This window comes from Dasypus novemcinctus, chromosome 8 (assembly GCF_030445035.2).
Source record: "Dasypus novemcinctus isolate mDasNov1 chromosome 8, mDasNov1.1.hap2, whole genome shotgun sequence".
Classification (NCBI taxonomy): Eukaryota; Metazoa; Chordata; class Mammalia; order Cingulata; family Dasypodidae; genus Dasypus; species Dasypus novemcinctus.
The window spans coordinates 103,817,122-103,833,387 of record NC_080680.1 but is presented as its reverse complement, the minus strand read 5'-3'; the positions used below and the strand labels follow the sequence as shown (position 1 = coordinate 103,833,387).

At 42.7% G+C, this 16,266-nt stretch overlaps 1 protein-coding gene across 1 annotated transcript in view; it reads left to right on the top strand.

Annotated features, from left to right (window-relative positions):
• The window catches only part of PAPPA (pappalysin 1), a 245,348-nt gene that overhangs the window by 45,693 nt on the left and 183,389 nt on the right, over positions 1-16,266 (top strand). The window contains exons 3-4 of the mRNA XM_058302490.2: positions 8,793-8,938; positions 14,868-15,161. Coding sequence (XP_058158473.1) covers positions 8,793-8,938; positions 14,868-15,161 — 440 coding nt within the window. The remainder of the gene's footprint in view (positions 1-8,792; positions 8,939-14,867; positions 15,162-16,266) is intronic.

Here is a 16,266-nt window from a genome sequence, read left to right as displayed (position 1 = left end):
GGATTTGATGTATAGTGACTAGACTGATAAAGGAGAAATACTGCAATAGACCAATGCAGAAACCAGACCCAGCATCTCAGCTCCTCTCACTCACAGCTTCACTCTGTATCAAATTGTTCTCTATAATTGAACACTTCTGCTTCTTAGATATTCTTTTCCTCACCCACCACCCTCTTCTGCAAGACTCTTCCAATGCCTCTTGTCCACTTTCATCCTTACCCATTCCATCTTCCTAATCCAGCCAGAAGGGGCTTTGGAAAATATAAGCCACATCCTTTTGTTCTTTGGCATAAAATCTGCCAGGATTGCTTAGAGTGTTCAGGGCACTGTCCATTCTTCATAAGGTGGCACAAGACCCTTCCCAATATGGCCCTACTGACCCCTCCATCCTCATCCAAGGTCCTCACATGTTCCCAGCTGGGCAAGCATGCCTGAAGAAGTGCCATTTTTCACTCTCCATATGCTTTTTAAGGCCTCTGGGCTTGCTGTGGAACTTTGCCATTTTCCCTTCCTCCCACACTTGGTCCACTATCCAACCAAGGTTTATTCTTCCTGTGAAAATCTCAGTGATGTCTTATCCAGCAACAGCTGAAGAAGTGCCATTGCTCTGTGTTCTGATCATGTTCTTTAGTAGCCAACAGACTAGGGCTCATATCCCACCTCTGACACCTCTAATGCAGGGACGATTTTCCCAAAAAATGGTGTTACCTTGCTGAACCCTGGTTTCTTCACCGGTAAATTGGGAATATTCATACTTAACTCATAGTGTTTTCTTTAAAACGTCAAAGAGACCATTTTTAAGTGCTTTATCCTCGCCTGTGTGTAATAAAATCCTCCAAATGGTAGTTGTTATTATTGTTATCACATTATGTTGTAATCATATAATCATAATCTGTTTACATGTCTCTGCTCCAGCATAAAACTCTTTTAAATCCTTAATAATGAAAATTGCTTTCCTTTCATGATTGTATACCCAGTTTCTAGCTTAGAGCATAGCATATGATAGAATTTCAGTAATATTGGTGAATCAAAGAGGAAAAAATAATGAATGATATGTGGGAAGGAATGAAGCAGGCAGCAGAGAGGAAAAGAAGAGGGGAGGAAGGAAAGGGATGTTTTATTCAATAAGCAAATGAAAGAAAGATCAATTTTTAAATTCAGTTGGTGCTGTTATATTTTTCTTAGACTGTGTGTCAAGCATCCATACAAAAGCTTTTTTTTCCTTTGAAAACCAATCATTCAGGATTCCAACAACTTAATAAACTCTCAAAGAATGCCCCACCCCCACCCCGAGAATCTTTTTCAAGACAAGGGAGGCAAACTCAGACATTTCTGAAGATAAAACTAAGAAAAAAAATAAAGTCCAGAATATTAGGACCCATTGGATAAAGTACAAAATCCAGGTTTTAGAACCAGTCACAGCTTAGAGAAAGCTTGTTATTTGGATCAAGGATATGGATGCAATAAACATTCTGAGGTTTATGTTGATTTAATGACTTGCCTTGAGTGTCTTTGATCTTTATATTTGATAATCATTTTCAAATGGTCTAGTGTGTTCTGAAAATCGAGTAGTCATTCATGGGCTTGAGACATTCCCTGGAAATGATAGGTTGCAATCAGAATTTGGAAATGGGAGATATTACAGGATCTGCTGAATGGGCTGGAGAAACAGGACAGCATCCTGGAAGGAGGATAGACACATTGGTCCAGTGATGGGAACCAGGATTCACTGTTGGAATGGAGATACAACAGGCATTTGAGAGCTAAGCTAGTTTCCTTTGGTTCCATGAGGAAACTAAAAGGAAAATTTATGCAACTTGGGGCCTTTTCATGCATTGGGCGCTCTTCTAGGCACTTTCTCATGTTTTACCTCCTTGCATTTTTACATCGTCCTTTCTCAGTTGAATGTTTCAATCCCCATTTTATGATAAAGAAATTGAGGTTTAGACAGAGACTGTGAGTCACTACCCAATATCCCAGGGTCTCTTGTTGGAAGAGGGAGGTTTTGGATTCTGGCCTGTCTCTCATAAGATGTAGCTTTTTTTAAAATAGCAATAGGTATTCTTAGTCTTTTTGTCTAAGAGAATGGTCACCAGACTCTAGCCTGGAAGTGACCCTCATTCCCAGTCAGGATTCAACTCCTACAAACTTTCCTCCATTTGAGGGCATCAGCCCTTGGCAAGCACCATCCCTTTGCCCAGTCTGCACCCAGTCCTGGGACCAGACTTTGGCTTGTGTTTTCTCAAGGATCTCCACAGCTCTCATTTCTGCCCTGGGTAACCTGCTTTGGAGAGGAATAGAAATAAAGACTGGTCATTCTTGTTCTGAGCTCACTGTGAGCCGTACCTCTGACTAACCTTCTGTAATACGGGAGAACCAGTGTATTAAGCTTCTACAGTTGGAAAAACTTGGGCCCTCTTACATTCATTTTCCATGATTTCATTTAAGGGATTTGTTGTTGTTTTGCCTTTTGAATGTAGTTTCCTTTTGCTTCTCTTTCAATAAAACAGGCTCTGACAGCCCTCTCATTCAGATTATTACAGAGTTGTACTATCTGGGGCCAATGCATTTAGGAAATATGTTGTTGGCACTCACTAGCAAGTGAGATGCATAATGAAAATATTCTAATGACAGTTGAGTTGAGAGAGCTTTGATCTCCTTCCAGAACTGCACTCACGGCTTTGAAATGCAGTTCTGGCAGAGGGGTAAAGTCTGGGTGCCTTGGCACTATGGGGCTGGGGCCCCTGAAACAGACATTCCAGGGTACCCACAACCTTCACAGCAGGGCCCAGGTGCATGGATTTTGCAGGAATAAAAGGGACACCAAGATGTATCTTTTGAAGGGAAACTCAGGGAGAGGATCTAAGTTAGGAGAAACATTCAAATCTAGCCTAATATTGCCCAAACTGTGCTGCTTGTACTGTTACTTGTTTTTTGGCAAAAGTGAAATGGGGGCAGAGGATTATGGTCAAATATGTTTGGGAAATACTTCATATACTAGCTGTCCCGCTCCTGTTTTGCATATTAAAGACTCCAAAAATTCTTGCTATTAAATATATATCTTTGCTTAATACAGCATGTCCTAAACCATTTGACTTGGGAACTTCTTCTTCTTTAAATCATCTTGTAGATTTAGTCTTCTGCAGACCATAATTTAGAAAATCCTCATCTTGTTCACAAACTCCCTCACTAGATGTGGACCTGAGCTGCAGAGCCGTTGGCATGCTGTAGTGGGAAGAAGTCAGAAATTCATGCACACAGGTTCTACACTGGGGTGCCCAGCTGAGGGGCAAATGGGGGCCTATGATCCGTCCCAAACTTGGCTGTCCAAGTTGTGCAGACTCGAAGGAAGTTACGTCCACCTAAAGGAAGAGGTGATTTTTCTATTTGGGATAACATTGCTGCTGTACACAGGCTAGTGTAGAGAGGTCCTTTGCCAGGTCTTTCTATGCTCCTTATTTGATATGTGACCTTGTCCAAGTCACTTCACTTCCCTGAGCCCTGGGCATCCTCACCGGTAAACCCATCCTGTTTTGAAATGATGTGATTCAAGAGAGAAGTTCTCCATAGCTGCCAATCGGTGACTGCCCTTTCCCTTGAATGACAGAGATGATAATAACTTGGGGCCCACTTGCTAGAAGCTCCCAGCCTGAGGAAGAAGACAGATGCTTACACAGCTATGATAATGCCAAACAAGGTGAAAAACTATAATCAAAAGTAGGAGGTACAGAGGAGGAGAAATCATTTTTAGCTAGAATTGATGATGATTTTGGTTTTGCTAATAATTGTATTTGAATTAATAATAATGTAATAAAAATAGCCTGTACTCATCCATGATTGCCGTCTATGTGCCAAGCATCACATTAGGCACTTTGTGTTACCTCTAGTCCTCCTGATAGCCCTGAGAGGTGGACCTCATCAGCCCCATTTTACAGGTGAAGGTGATCAGGAAAGGATAGATCAAGTGCATCACAGGTAAGCTGGGTGTGCAGAGAGGCAATGATTTTAAAAGACTGAAATTGAGAAAGAGGGATTCTGAGGCAGAGGAAGGAAACTGATGACCATGCTTCGAGAATGGGCATAATTGGGTATAGGATGGATAGGGAAAGCCAGGAGTTCTTGATGAGCAACCCATGAGAATTGAATAGTTGAGGTTGCAGGGGGAGGAAGAAGGTTGGGTAGAGAAGGGAAGAGGTGAAAGCTGACACTAGGAGAGTTACACAGAGGCCAACTGTAAGCTCCGGACCTTTCCCAGGAGGAGAAAATAGGGAAGGGGACAGGGCACAGAGAGAAGGACTTTCAGAACTCACACTTCAGGAGTGTGTGCCCAAAACTGTGATGAGCTATCTCATTATTCCTGCCAGTATCCCCAAGAGCTGAAGATGCAGAGAGGTATATCAACTTGCCCGTGGATAAGTTCTGTCTGTCCAACTCTGGTGATACTGGTACATAAATTAGTTATTAAACACAGAGAATTTTGGCTTTGTGGCAGGGAGGGAATGATTTTTAAAAATAAATTTAACCAATTTACAATATATATTTGCAGAGTCAGCCTTCCCAAAAGTTGCCAAATGGGAAACCAAGTGACCCCAGGCTAGAGGTGGTAAGGAGGTGAGGTGGAAGTGAAATGGGAATCAGACATGTTCTTGGAGAGCTGATACCAGAATGTCTTTAGATGTGCTCAGGGTTGTTCCCTGATACAGTGGGAGAAACTCAACTTGTCATATATTGGTGAGAAGACTTTAGCCAGAAGAAGGAATAGTTTTAGCCACAGAGCTGTTTTCCTTTGGGTAGGTACCCCAAGAGAGATGGGGAAGGAAGAAAGCAGCGGGGCCAGGGGTCTGGTTGGGTGTCCTGGATTCTTCCCCCATTGTAAATGGAGGCTTCCCAAAGTATGAAAGAAAAACAAAAACAAAAACACAACAACCAACAAGATAAAGCCACACACAAGTAAGGAAGCATCTCCAATGTCCCACATCTCTGCTTTGGGCTAGGATAAATTCCACTCCCTGAAAAGACTGGCTTCTGCAGTTACAAGTGAATAAACAACCAATTAAAATGACTCCCCCCTTCCCTACCCATCTCTTCTCTTCTTCTCATGAAACATTCTCATCCTAGAGGAAGGGGCAGAGAGGTGACTTTCTCTAATAACATTTGTGTTCTCTGCCTGAGAGAAAGCTTGATGGAAATGGACAAATCAATTAAAAAATAATAAATAATGTAGAAAGGGCTGATCCAAGAAAATCTCGGCTCCTCTGTGTTTTCATTTTCCTGCCACACATTGTTTCCCTTTTCCCCTGGATGAGCTTGGAAAATAAGGGGGTTGGGGGGGAGGGTTTATAGGAAGAATTGGTCCCATCTGGATTGTTTTTCTTTATTAGAGAAGTTGTGGGTTTATGGAACAATCCTGTATAAAATACAGGATTCCCATACTTTCACCCCACCAACAACTTGCCTTGATGTGGAATATTTGTTGCAATTGGAGATAGCACAGTGCCATCTGAATTTGCACTTGGCCTTGTCACTGTTATGTGATCTCAGAACCTCTATCCCATCATCTGTAAGATGGGAACAAATAGTGGAAAAGCTAACGGGTTTCTATGGGCCAGGCATCATTCTAAGCATTTTACACACCTTTACTCCCTTACTTCTCTGAACAACTCTGTATAGTAAGGACTATTATCACCCTTGTTTTGCTAGTAAGAAAACTAGGGCATGGGGAGATAAGTAAATTGGCTGGGGTCACGCAAAGATCAAGTGGAAGAGCTGCATTTAAACCAGGAACACTGGTTTGAGAGCCAGCTATCTTAACCACTCTGAATGTTGCTTTGAATACTGCCCAGAGATAGAACAACGTATGTAGCTCCCACAGGGGCTGGCATACAGCAAGCACTTAATGAAGGTTTGCTTCCTCCTTGTTCTTTCCCTTCTTTGACCATAGAGCAGACATAGAAGTTTCCAGTCTAAGAAGCTGAAGGTGGGATCGTGGGGGAGAGGAGGGCTCAGCAGCACGTTTTCTGGTCACTATCTGAGCTCAGGGATCTGTCCCTGGAATTAGTCGGCTCCATATAGACATGGTTGCAGCCTTTCCTGCCTCATGCCTGCACCTCCAACTCAGGTTGATCTTTTTATGAAATGTTGTGAAAGTCATGTTCAGATTAACATTTGGTCTCATGAGCCTAGGGTGGCCAGGAAGGCACTGTTCGAAGGCACTGCAGTCTGCTCTAGGTCTCTGACATGTCCTATTTGTTTCGAGATAGGGGTGTAGCTTTACAACCCAGGGAAAGGCAACTTGGAGCCCCAGGCAGCTGTTACCAATCCCAGTATATTGGTAAGGAAACCGAAGCCTCACACTCAAGAACTGCTGAAAACTGACTGTAGGACCTAAATATTTTACCTTTTATATTCCCTAATTTAGACTCCACCAGCATTCACTGAGTGCTCCCTAGGTGTCAAGCCCTGTGCTAAGAACCAGGTGAACAGAGATGAGAGTAAGGCACAGTTCTTCTTCCCAGGTACCCACAAAAGAGTGGTAGATATAGAGGGATGAAATGATTAATTAAACTCTTGTAAGAACATGCACTAATGGGAAGTGGATGTGGCTCAAGTGATAGAGCTTCCACCTACCATATGGGAGGACCTGGGTTCGATCCCTGGAGCCTCCTGGTGAAAAAGAAGAAGAGAAAGCATGCCTGCATGGTGAGCCAGTGCCCACACGAGTGCCTGCACGAGTGCCCACATGGTGAGCCTGTGCCACGTGCAAGTGAGTCATGGAGCAAGGGATGATGCATCAGAAGAGAGACAAGGGAAGAGTCAAGGTGAAGCACAGCAGAAACCAGGAACTGAGGTGGAGGGAACCTCTCTCCCCATCAGAGGCCTCCAGGATCGAATCCCAGTGAATCCTAGAGGAAAGAAAATGAGAAGAGAAGACAAAATAGACAGCCAAAAAATAGCAGGGTAGGAGGAGGGGAAGGGGGAAAATAAATAAATAAATAAATATTTTTAAAAATTAAGAAAAAAAAAAAAGAACATGCACTAAGAGGAGGGGGACACATCCAGAGGTGGTAAGGGGATGAGACAGAAGTGAGATGGAAATCAAGGAAGCCCACCTGAAGGGGTGATACCAGAAGGGGCTTTAGACTTGTCCATCAGATGGACCAAATGGGGAGCAGAGTCCCAGGCAGAGGGACAGAAGTACCTAGAGGCACAGAAGGACTGAGCATTGTGGTGGGTGCAGAGGTGCGACTGGCAGGCAGGGGGAAGGGAAGAGACAGAGCAGAGGGCGCTGAGGCTGCAGAGGAGGCAGGGATGTGCAGGCTGTGCTGCAGGGCTTGGACTGCACTCCTCAAATGGGGAGACTGTCTATGGTGCCAAGAGGGAAAGAGATGGGTGCGATGATCAGTATGTGCTGGTGGCCAGGCTCTGCATGAGCCTCCTGTGGAGAGACAGCATTAGTTAGAAGGAAACCACCATCTAGCTGTACTGTGTGACCTAGGCAAGGTCTGACAGTTCTTTAAGCCTCTGTTTCCTCCTCTGGAAAATGGGGATAAATAACACTACTTACCCCAGTGCTAGGAAGAGGATAAAAGGAGATGAACGATTTAAAGCCCAGGCACAGAAAAGGGTCCAACAAGTATGAAATATCATTGTCCATAGATTCATCCCATCTACTACATCAAGCTGCCTGCTTGCTTATGTTTATACTCATTTATTCATTGATTCATTTTCTACAATACTCAAGAATAATTATCAGCTGCTCACCAGAATCCCTAAAATGCATGATGGCAGACATAAAATGTGGACCGAAAGAAGGACAATGTCCCTCACCTTTAGCTTCTGTTTTGATAGAGTCATAACTCTGCAAGGAAAGTGTTCACATTTATTGAGCACCCAGGAGATGCCAGTATCTTCACATAGACCATTTGTTTCTCTTCCCAAAGTTTGGTTCACTAATGCAAGGTGTTAATAATAGGACAGTGTATGGGAACTCTGTATTTTATGCATGATATTTCCATAAACCTACAATTTTTCTAATAAGAAAAATTAAGTATGTTTGTTCAATGTATTAGGGTTGATGGTGTAGCATGGGAGTTAATTCACTTTCCAGAGTCAATTTTCTGAGTCTAGAATGGCAGCTACCACAAATCACAATATCCCTTTTAGTCCATCTTGCAAATATATGAGTACAAAATGCACAATAACCTATGGGAGGCAGCATGATGTCCCAGTGTAAAGTTCATAGGTTTCTGAGCTAGACAGTTCTGTAACGTGGAGCAACTTATTTAAGAACATCAGGCTACATGTTGCTCATTTTGAAAATGGAATAATGCCTTCTTGCAAGGTTGATAAAAAATATTGCAAAGCAGGCCTCTTAGCACAGCCCTTGTATTTGCCAAATGAATGATCCCAGGTTCATAGTGAAGGAGGGAAGGAGCCAAGATGAAGGTACATGTTGTCTCTATCATGGTCTGTTCTCTTGACCTATGCCCCATGTGTGGCCCTGTCCTCAGCCAATATGGCAGAGTCCTTTGGGGTTCAGGTACTGACTATAGATAAATCTAGGTTCAAATGTAACTCTGCTATTTATAAGCTTAGAAACTTTGATAAATTTTTAAACTTAATTTCCTTATCTATAAAATGGGCTAATCCCACTTTCCCTTCTATTCTCTTATATATTACTGGGTTAATTTAATGAGTAGATGTTTATAAAGTGCTTAGAAAACTTCCTGGCAATTATAGGATAGGTCTTAATTAATTGGGTGGTAATTGCCAAGGTTCTTTGTCTATTTCAGAGCCTACTTGGATGTTAATGAACTGAAGAACCTTCTTAGATTGGATGGATCAACACACCTCAATATCTTCTTTGCAAACTCCTCAGAGGAGGAGTTAGCAGGAGTAGCAACTTGGCCGTGGGACAAGGAGGCCCTAATGCATTTAGGTGAGTCTTAGAGACTTCTTGAGGAGGAAATTGGGATAGTAGCAATGATGGTGACCATGATGATGATGATCATGATGGTGGTGGTGGAGGTGAACAACCCATTTACTTATCACTTTTTAATTTACAAAACTTTGTAACTTTCATCATCTCGTTTTGACCACCCAGCAATGTTCTAAAGGAAATAACAATATTATTAGCACTGTTTTACAACTACATGGTCACTGAGACCCAGAGAAGGCATGGGTCTTATACAAGCTTGCACACAAATCAGTGGCAAAGCCATAAACAGAATTCAAATTTCCGTCTCTTTACCCATTGATTGCTGTCTCTCTATTCCCCCTGCCTCTTAATTCATGCAACTATCTTCTCAGCCTGGTAACCACATAGTGCTGGCATGGCAAGTTATGGTTTGGCTCAACAGACACCAAGAGGCAAGAGAAAGTGAGGTTGTAAGAACTCCTTGTTCTTCCATGTTCCACCCATCAGCACCACCAGGAACTCTTCTTGCATCAAATTACACATATCCATAAACAAGAGATATGTTTATACAAACAATTACAGAAGTCAGAAATGACAATGGTTTCTGAACCAGACCCTGTAAGCAACCAGACCCTGTAAGCAAACATCGTAGTTCTTTAATTTTGATTTTTCCATGCTCTCTTCCAGTACACATCTATATGTAGACATGCATTCTTTACTTGTACATATTTGAAATCATAGCATAGATGCAATTTATCCCTTTTTTCTTGATATTATGCTGTCTACATTTTCCATGTTGCAGGAGTCTTCATGATTACTTCCCATTCAACTTTTTTTCACTTAACATCGCAACAAAAAGGCATCCCTCTGGGTTATTTCCATCTCTCTAAAGATGAGATTTTTTAATGGTCACGTAATATTCCATTGAGAGCAGTACAGTTATTTAACCATTGCCCCTTTGATACAATGACCCCATTATTCACCATAATGAATAATAATGACCCAGTGAACAGCTCCTCTAGGAATGTTAGAGCTCAGCAGAGAAATGGTGCTGTAGACATCCTCTGGTCTGCCTGTCTTCCCACGCATCCATCTAGGATCCAGTGCTTTAAATTCACAATATCTCGGAGATCAGAAATTCTGCAACTTCAAATGATTAAGTTACACAGAAACAAATCTTTGACTTTGTTCCCTTTAGACTGCTCTCATTTCCCAATTGTTTTTAAGATGAAAACAAGTTGTGTGTTGTGTGTGTGTGCATGTGTGTGCTTGTGTGAATAAACAGATACAGAAACAAAGCTAAATAACTACAGGTTCCCAGTCAGAGGTGATTTTATCCCCGGGGACAATTGGCAATGTCTGGAAGAGACACTTTTGCTTGTTACAAAAGGAGGAGGCTATTGGCATCTAATGGGTAGACACCAGCAATGCCACTAAATGTCCTATAATGTGGAACAGAGTCCCCTACCCAAAAAGTTATATGATTCAAAATGTCAATTGCACTGACCTTGAGAAAACCTGAGTTAGATGATGGGTGGGTAGATAGACAGAGAGAGGCTAGTCAAAAGACAGTGTGCAATTTACAAAGGCTTGAGGATGTTAAGCTTATCAGCTTATATGACCATCCATCAGTGTGATATACTGGAATCAGGCTGGATAGAGTCAAGATACATGGCTACTCTTAGCTATGACTTTATTTAGTACTATGTGTGGCATTAAGCAAGTTTCTTTCTTTCCCCAAGTCTCAAATTTCCCCAGATTTTAAATGAGCAGGTTGGAATAGATAGCTTCCAAAGACCTTTCTCAGCTCTGAAATTCTGTCCTATTGGAAAGCAACTAAAAGGGCCACAATCCAAGTGGTAGAACGGTTGAATAGCAGGCTTCAAAAGTTTGAGAAAAATACACCTGATAATTCTACAAATTTCAGAGACTGGCGCAGAACCAGGAATATGGAAAGCTATAAATCCATAGCATGTTATAGTACTTCAAGATGATGTCAGGCTCAAGCTATTTTGCCTTTTAAGAAAAGCAGTGAAACAGGACTCAGACTCAGTGCTGTGGCTCAGCAGAAAGGGGTAAGGAGGAAAGTGATGAGGTAAAATGAACAGGGCCAGCCTGGACATTAAATGTATAATCCCATCATCAACCCTAGAAACACCTGTGGGGTCCCACATCCCATTACTTGAATGTTGAAGCTTCTTGGAGAGTCAGAGAATCAGCAACATTATTGCTGCTGATTTTAGCACCCACCAGAGGTTGGGAAATACTTTCAAATGCGTTGTTTGATTTTGGTGCCTCCCAACCCTGTGGAGTTCCTAGGTCACAGATTTCCAGAGTGATTTGTTCAAGGCCTTAAGGCTAGTCTTTGATGGTTATTGGCTCTGCCTCAGCCATATTACGTGAGGAAATGGAAACACAGAGAGGTGAAGTGACTTGTCCAACTTCACATAGCTGATAAGGGTACAGGCAAGTCTTGAACCATCTTCTGATTCTAAAATATATGTTCCTTATCACTTTACATGGACTAGGACTGAAGAGCTCATTGCAGATGGGCCCCTGGAAGATCTCTCTACCTTTCTAATACCAATGGTTACCATATTGGATAGGCCTAGAGATCCTTTAATGCCATAGCTCAAAGGTACCTGGCTACTCTTAAGAGGGTTCAAGCTGGCAATTTGGGGAGCAAGAGTACTTCTGGCAAGCTCATCCTCTCTGAGTCCACTCCTAGCCTGACTCTTCACCGCAACTTCAGACCCTTGCTTCCCCAATTTTCTTCCTAACTATAGCCTCCCCATACTTAACGTTCATACAATCTCTGCAGTCAGATTTATCATCTGTGAGCATAAAGGCAGTGATTCCTGGCTCCACCTCTTCTTGGGTCAGTTACTGCAATTCTCTGAGCCTTAGTTTCTCATCTGTCAAATGGTACTCAATCAATATCTTTTGGATGAATAAATAAATGAATTGATGAATGAAACCCTCTCTCCCTGCCTTTCTAGATAAGCATAAAGTTGAGCCTCTGTTTCAACTGACTTGTCCTGCTGTCCTCAACATAAAACACAACAGCTTGCATATAGAAGCTGCTCCTTGAGTAAATGTGGACAAGAAGATTTTGGATCAGGAACCTGCTTGGGGGAAAGGCGATGACCATATTTTCTAGACATACATAGCTTCACCTTGACCACTCTTGGTTCCACTAAGACTAATGAACCTTGCTGTGTAAGGTCCTAATATCCCCCACAGGGTTTGTGCATAGCAGGTGCTCCATACATGCATGTTGAGATGAATTCCTTAAAGGACAGTTGAAGGAGCATAGATCTGGGGCTCACACAAATCCTGTACTTAAATTCAGCTCTGTCAATGTACTAGCTATTTGACACTCAAAAATTCACTTCAGCTTTGGAGTGTTACTCTCTGTAGCATAATGGTGGAGATAACAATACCATAAAAGCACCCTGACTCTGAGTTTGTTCCTTCTACCTTCCTCCATTTGAAATAGCATATTAACCCAGGTCCTAGGCTCCTCACTGGTGCAACACTTCTCACGCTTGTGGAAAACTCCACCCACCTCCTCAGCCCATTTCAGTCCAATAGACAAGTAAACAAAATATAACAAGCCTGCCTCAAACCTTAGTGACCACCTTCATGGGGCAGGTTTCAATCAAGTTTTTATTAGGCAGAATCAAGTCGAGGTGCTGAAGAGAAAATAAATGAACACATTTCCTGTCTTAACAACCTTCTCGATCCTTCTTCTTGTCTCAGGAAATGCATTCTTTTTGTTTGTATTTTTTTTTCTTTCTCTTGTCCATAAATCCAGCATGTATTTAATAAGATTGAAATGCAAGATGCAGTATGGTCCAGATTGGAACACTAGAATGTGATATATTTTGCAACCTAAAAGCTTAGACTGGGAAAGGACTGTAAGGAAACTAAGATTATGTAGCTACTGAGTGCCAGCCACATTTGTGTACATTGAATCCTTTAGGAAAATATTTGAGTGCATAGCTTTTATCACCCCCATTTTATAGCTGAAGAAAAGGGTGCTCAGAGATGCAAAGTCAGTGTTCCAAGATCACACAGCCAGTGTGAATTGTAACCAAAGTTCCAACCCAGGTCAGATTGACTCCAGCTGGCCTCTCAGGCAACCTCCCTGTCCTGAGAGATGCTGATCATAAGCAATTCCTCTGCAGTAGCACCAATCAAACACAATTTATTGGAACCATATTTTTTTACCTTCTTTTCCTGCTGTTATGCCTTGATTCCCTGGAAAAAGCCAGGGGTAGAAAGGGGATTCTATTTCATATTATGATTGACAGAAAATAATTGGGAGAGATTTCCTGTCTCAATTTCTCTTCCTCCCGGCCTCTGCCTCTCTCTCTTCAAACACATGCATGCACACTGCCCTGCCCGCCCCAATACCGTCTCATGTGTCTATCTTTGTGCTAGAAGACCCTGAGAAGTTCAGAATTAAAAGATTCCGTGAGCACCCTGACTGAGAAAGCTCCCTGTTGGGCAATTCTGCCCAAGATAAGCCCCTCCCACCCCCCAACTCCTGCTCTAACCTGGCAAGTCCAAATCAATAAGGCTCCACTACCTCGCCATTCTTTGATACCTCTCTGCACTGAAAAGTCACTACTTGCAAGGTTACTCAGACCTGAATATTAGCCTTCCCCTAAAAATATCAGGTTCTTTAAGGTTAATCTCTGTTCTGTCAACCAGTGTGTCGTCTCTCCAATGCTTTAAATGAACATGAAACAGATCCTATTTATTGAATCTATTATGAGTAGTTCCCTATATTTTGTCACTAAGCTAGGACATGTAGCGTAGACCATGGCTTCTCAAGTTAGACGGTATGTACAGATCACCTGGGATTTGGTTAAAATACAAATTCTGATTCCATAGGTTTGGGGTGGGGCCTGGGTGGCACATTCCTAGCAAGCTCCCACATGTTGGTGCCACCTGTCCTCAAACCACACTTAAAGCAGCAAGTCCTTAGAAAGTCAAGCTCTTGCTGTGTGTCAGGTGCTATGTTAGCTTCTTACATGTGGCTATTAAACCTCAGAAAACCTCTTTAGATGGGTCAGGAATCAGCAAAAATTCAGTACACTTTTAATGAGATGCCGTATTCTAGGCCCCGAGGTAGGTATAAGCAGAAGCTCCAGCTGCAGAACCCAAGGAACTTTGGTTCAAATTCCAGCTCCACATCTTCCAGCTCTTTGGTCACGGGCCACTTACTTCACCTTTCTAAGAATCACTGCCTCTCTCATTTAGTTGGAGATGAGTAAGTATGAGTATACACACGGAATTCTTAGCACAGGGCCTGTGGACACTAGTAAAGGTTCAGGAAACATTGGCCATGATGATCACTGTTTTATTGGTGAACAGTACAGCATGGTGCTGGCCTTCCTGTGTGTTCCCTCTCAGATCATCAGCTCAATTTCGGAGATAAAGAAATGGGAGTCAGAGATCTGACTGACTTGCCCAATGTCACAGGCCAAGTTAGTGCAGAATTAAGACTGGAGCCCAAAGTATCTGACTGTGAGTGCTTCATTAGAATGCACAGATATTTAGAAACTACACCAGGGCATTTCTGACTTTCTACAGTTTATTGGCCCAGAAATCAAATCACACATCTCTGAATTCCAGCCAGACCTTACCTTTTAAGTAGTTTGAGACCACCTTGGCTAAGTCATCTTCCCTCTCTAGGCATCGGTATTCTCATCTAAAAAGCGAAGGGATTGCACAAAATGACTCCTGAGTGTCCTTCCTCCTCTGATAACTGATGATTCATGGCACAAATCACAATATCTCTCAGGGCAGTGGAGTCATGGGGTGGAGAAGTCTGTGGGTATTTGGGGCGGCACCCCTTTTGCCCTTGATTGATCTTAGGGTTCTTGCACTGTGAAGCAGAGTGCTCAGCTTGCCTCACCCTCTGGTCTTCTCCTTGCAGGTGGCATTGTCTTGAACCCATCTTTCTATGGCATTCCTGGACATACCCACACCATGATCCATGAAATTGGGCACAGCCTGGGCCTCTACCACATCTTCCGAGGCATCTCAGAAATCCAGTCCTGCAGTGACCCCTGCATGGAGACAGAGCCCTCCTTTGAGACGGGAGACCTCTGCAGTGACACCAACCCAGCACCAAAACACAAGTCTTGTGGGGACCCAGGGCCAGGGAATGATACCTGTGGCTTTCATAGCTTCTTCAATACGCCTTACAACAACTTCATGAGCTATGCAGGTACGTTCCTTGCAGGGCTTTGGGCCAACGGCAGAGTGGGGCACTGAGGGGGGGGTGTGGGACCAGGTTCTGACATGGGCTCCAGCCCTGGCTCTGGCAACCCCTGCCAAGGTGACTTTGAGCAAGTTGCTTAGCTTTCCTAAGATGGAGAGATTCTTTACCCCAAACAGGGTATTACCAGGTACCCCTTAGATTAACATAAAATTTTTATAACTTTCCTTTATAGTTTTATTACAGAGAGAGAGAGAAAGAGAGAGAGAGAAAATGATTGCTTTTGGTTTTGCAAAAGCAAAATTCTGACAATACTGGATATGCTTTTTCCTAACTTCATGTATCTTAGAAAGCCCTTTTTTAGACCATCAGTGGCAGTATTAAAGGCTCATTCTTAGAGATCCAGGAGACCCTGGGTTTCCTTTTAGCAAACTCTATATCAAGGCCACATGCAGCCCTTATGGCACCTGTGGAAAATTAGAGGAAGTAGTCCCTTCCTCTGGCAGTCCCAGCCTTCATCACTAACCCTGCTGGCCCAGAATCCTTGCACGTAGTAGCCCAACATTGACAGTATTCAAATTCAGTGTCTTTCCCCACTAGAACAATGATTTTTGTGCAGGCAGAGATTGTATCTTACACATCTGAACATTTATCACAAGGTTTGGTGCTTAATAACTGTTAGAAGGAAGGAAGGAAGGGAAGGAGGAAGGGAGAGGGAGGGAAGAGAGAAGGGGAGAGAAGGAGTAAAGGAGGGAGGGAAGAAGGAAAGGAGGGAAGAGAGGAAGGAGGGAGGAAAATAAATACGTTCTGTCATAACAAGTACATAAAACTTTCTTATCAATAACAATATTTCCATATTCCATATAACAATAATTATAAAAGTATAGCAATTCTTTGTTCATAGAATACTTGAATATATACCGTCACACTTAACTCTCACAACAAGCCTATAGGGTCAAAAGTCTGCCTGTTTTACAGATGAGAAAAGTGAGGCTCAATGAGATCATTTCCTCCAGGTCCCACATCTCATAAATGGCTGAGCTGAAACTCAGACCTAGGGGTTCTAACTCCAAGTTTTGTGGATTTTTTTTCCTGTCTACTCTTGTACCATTCT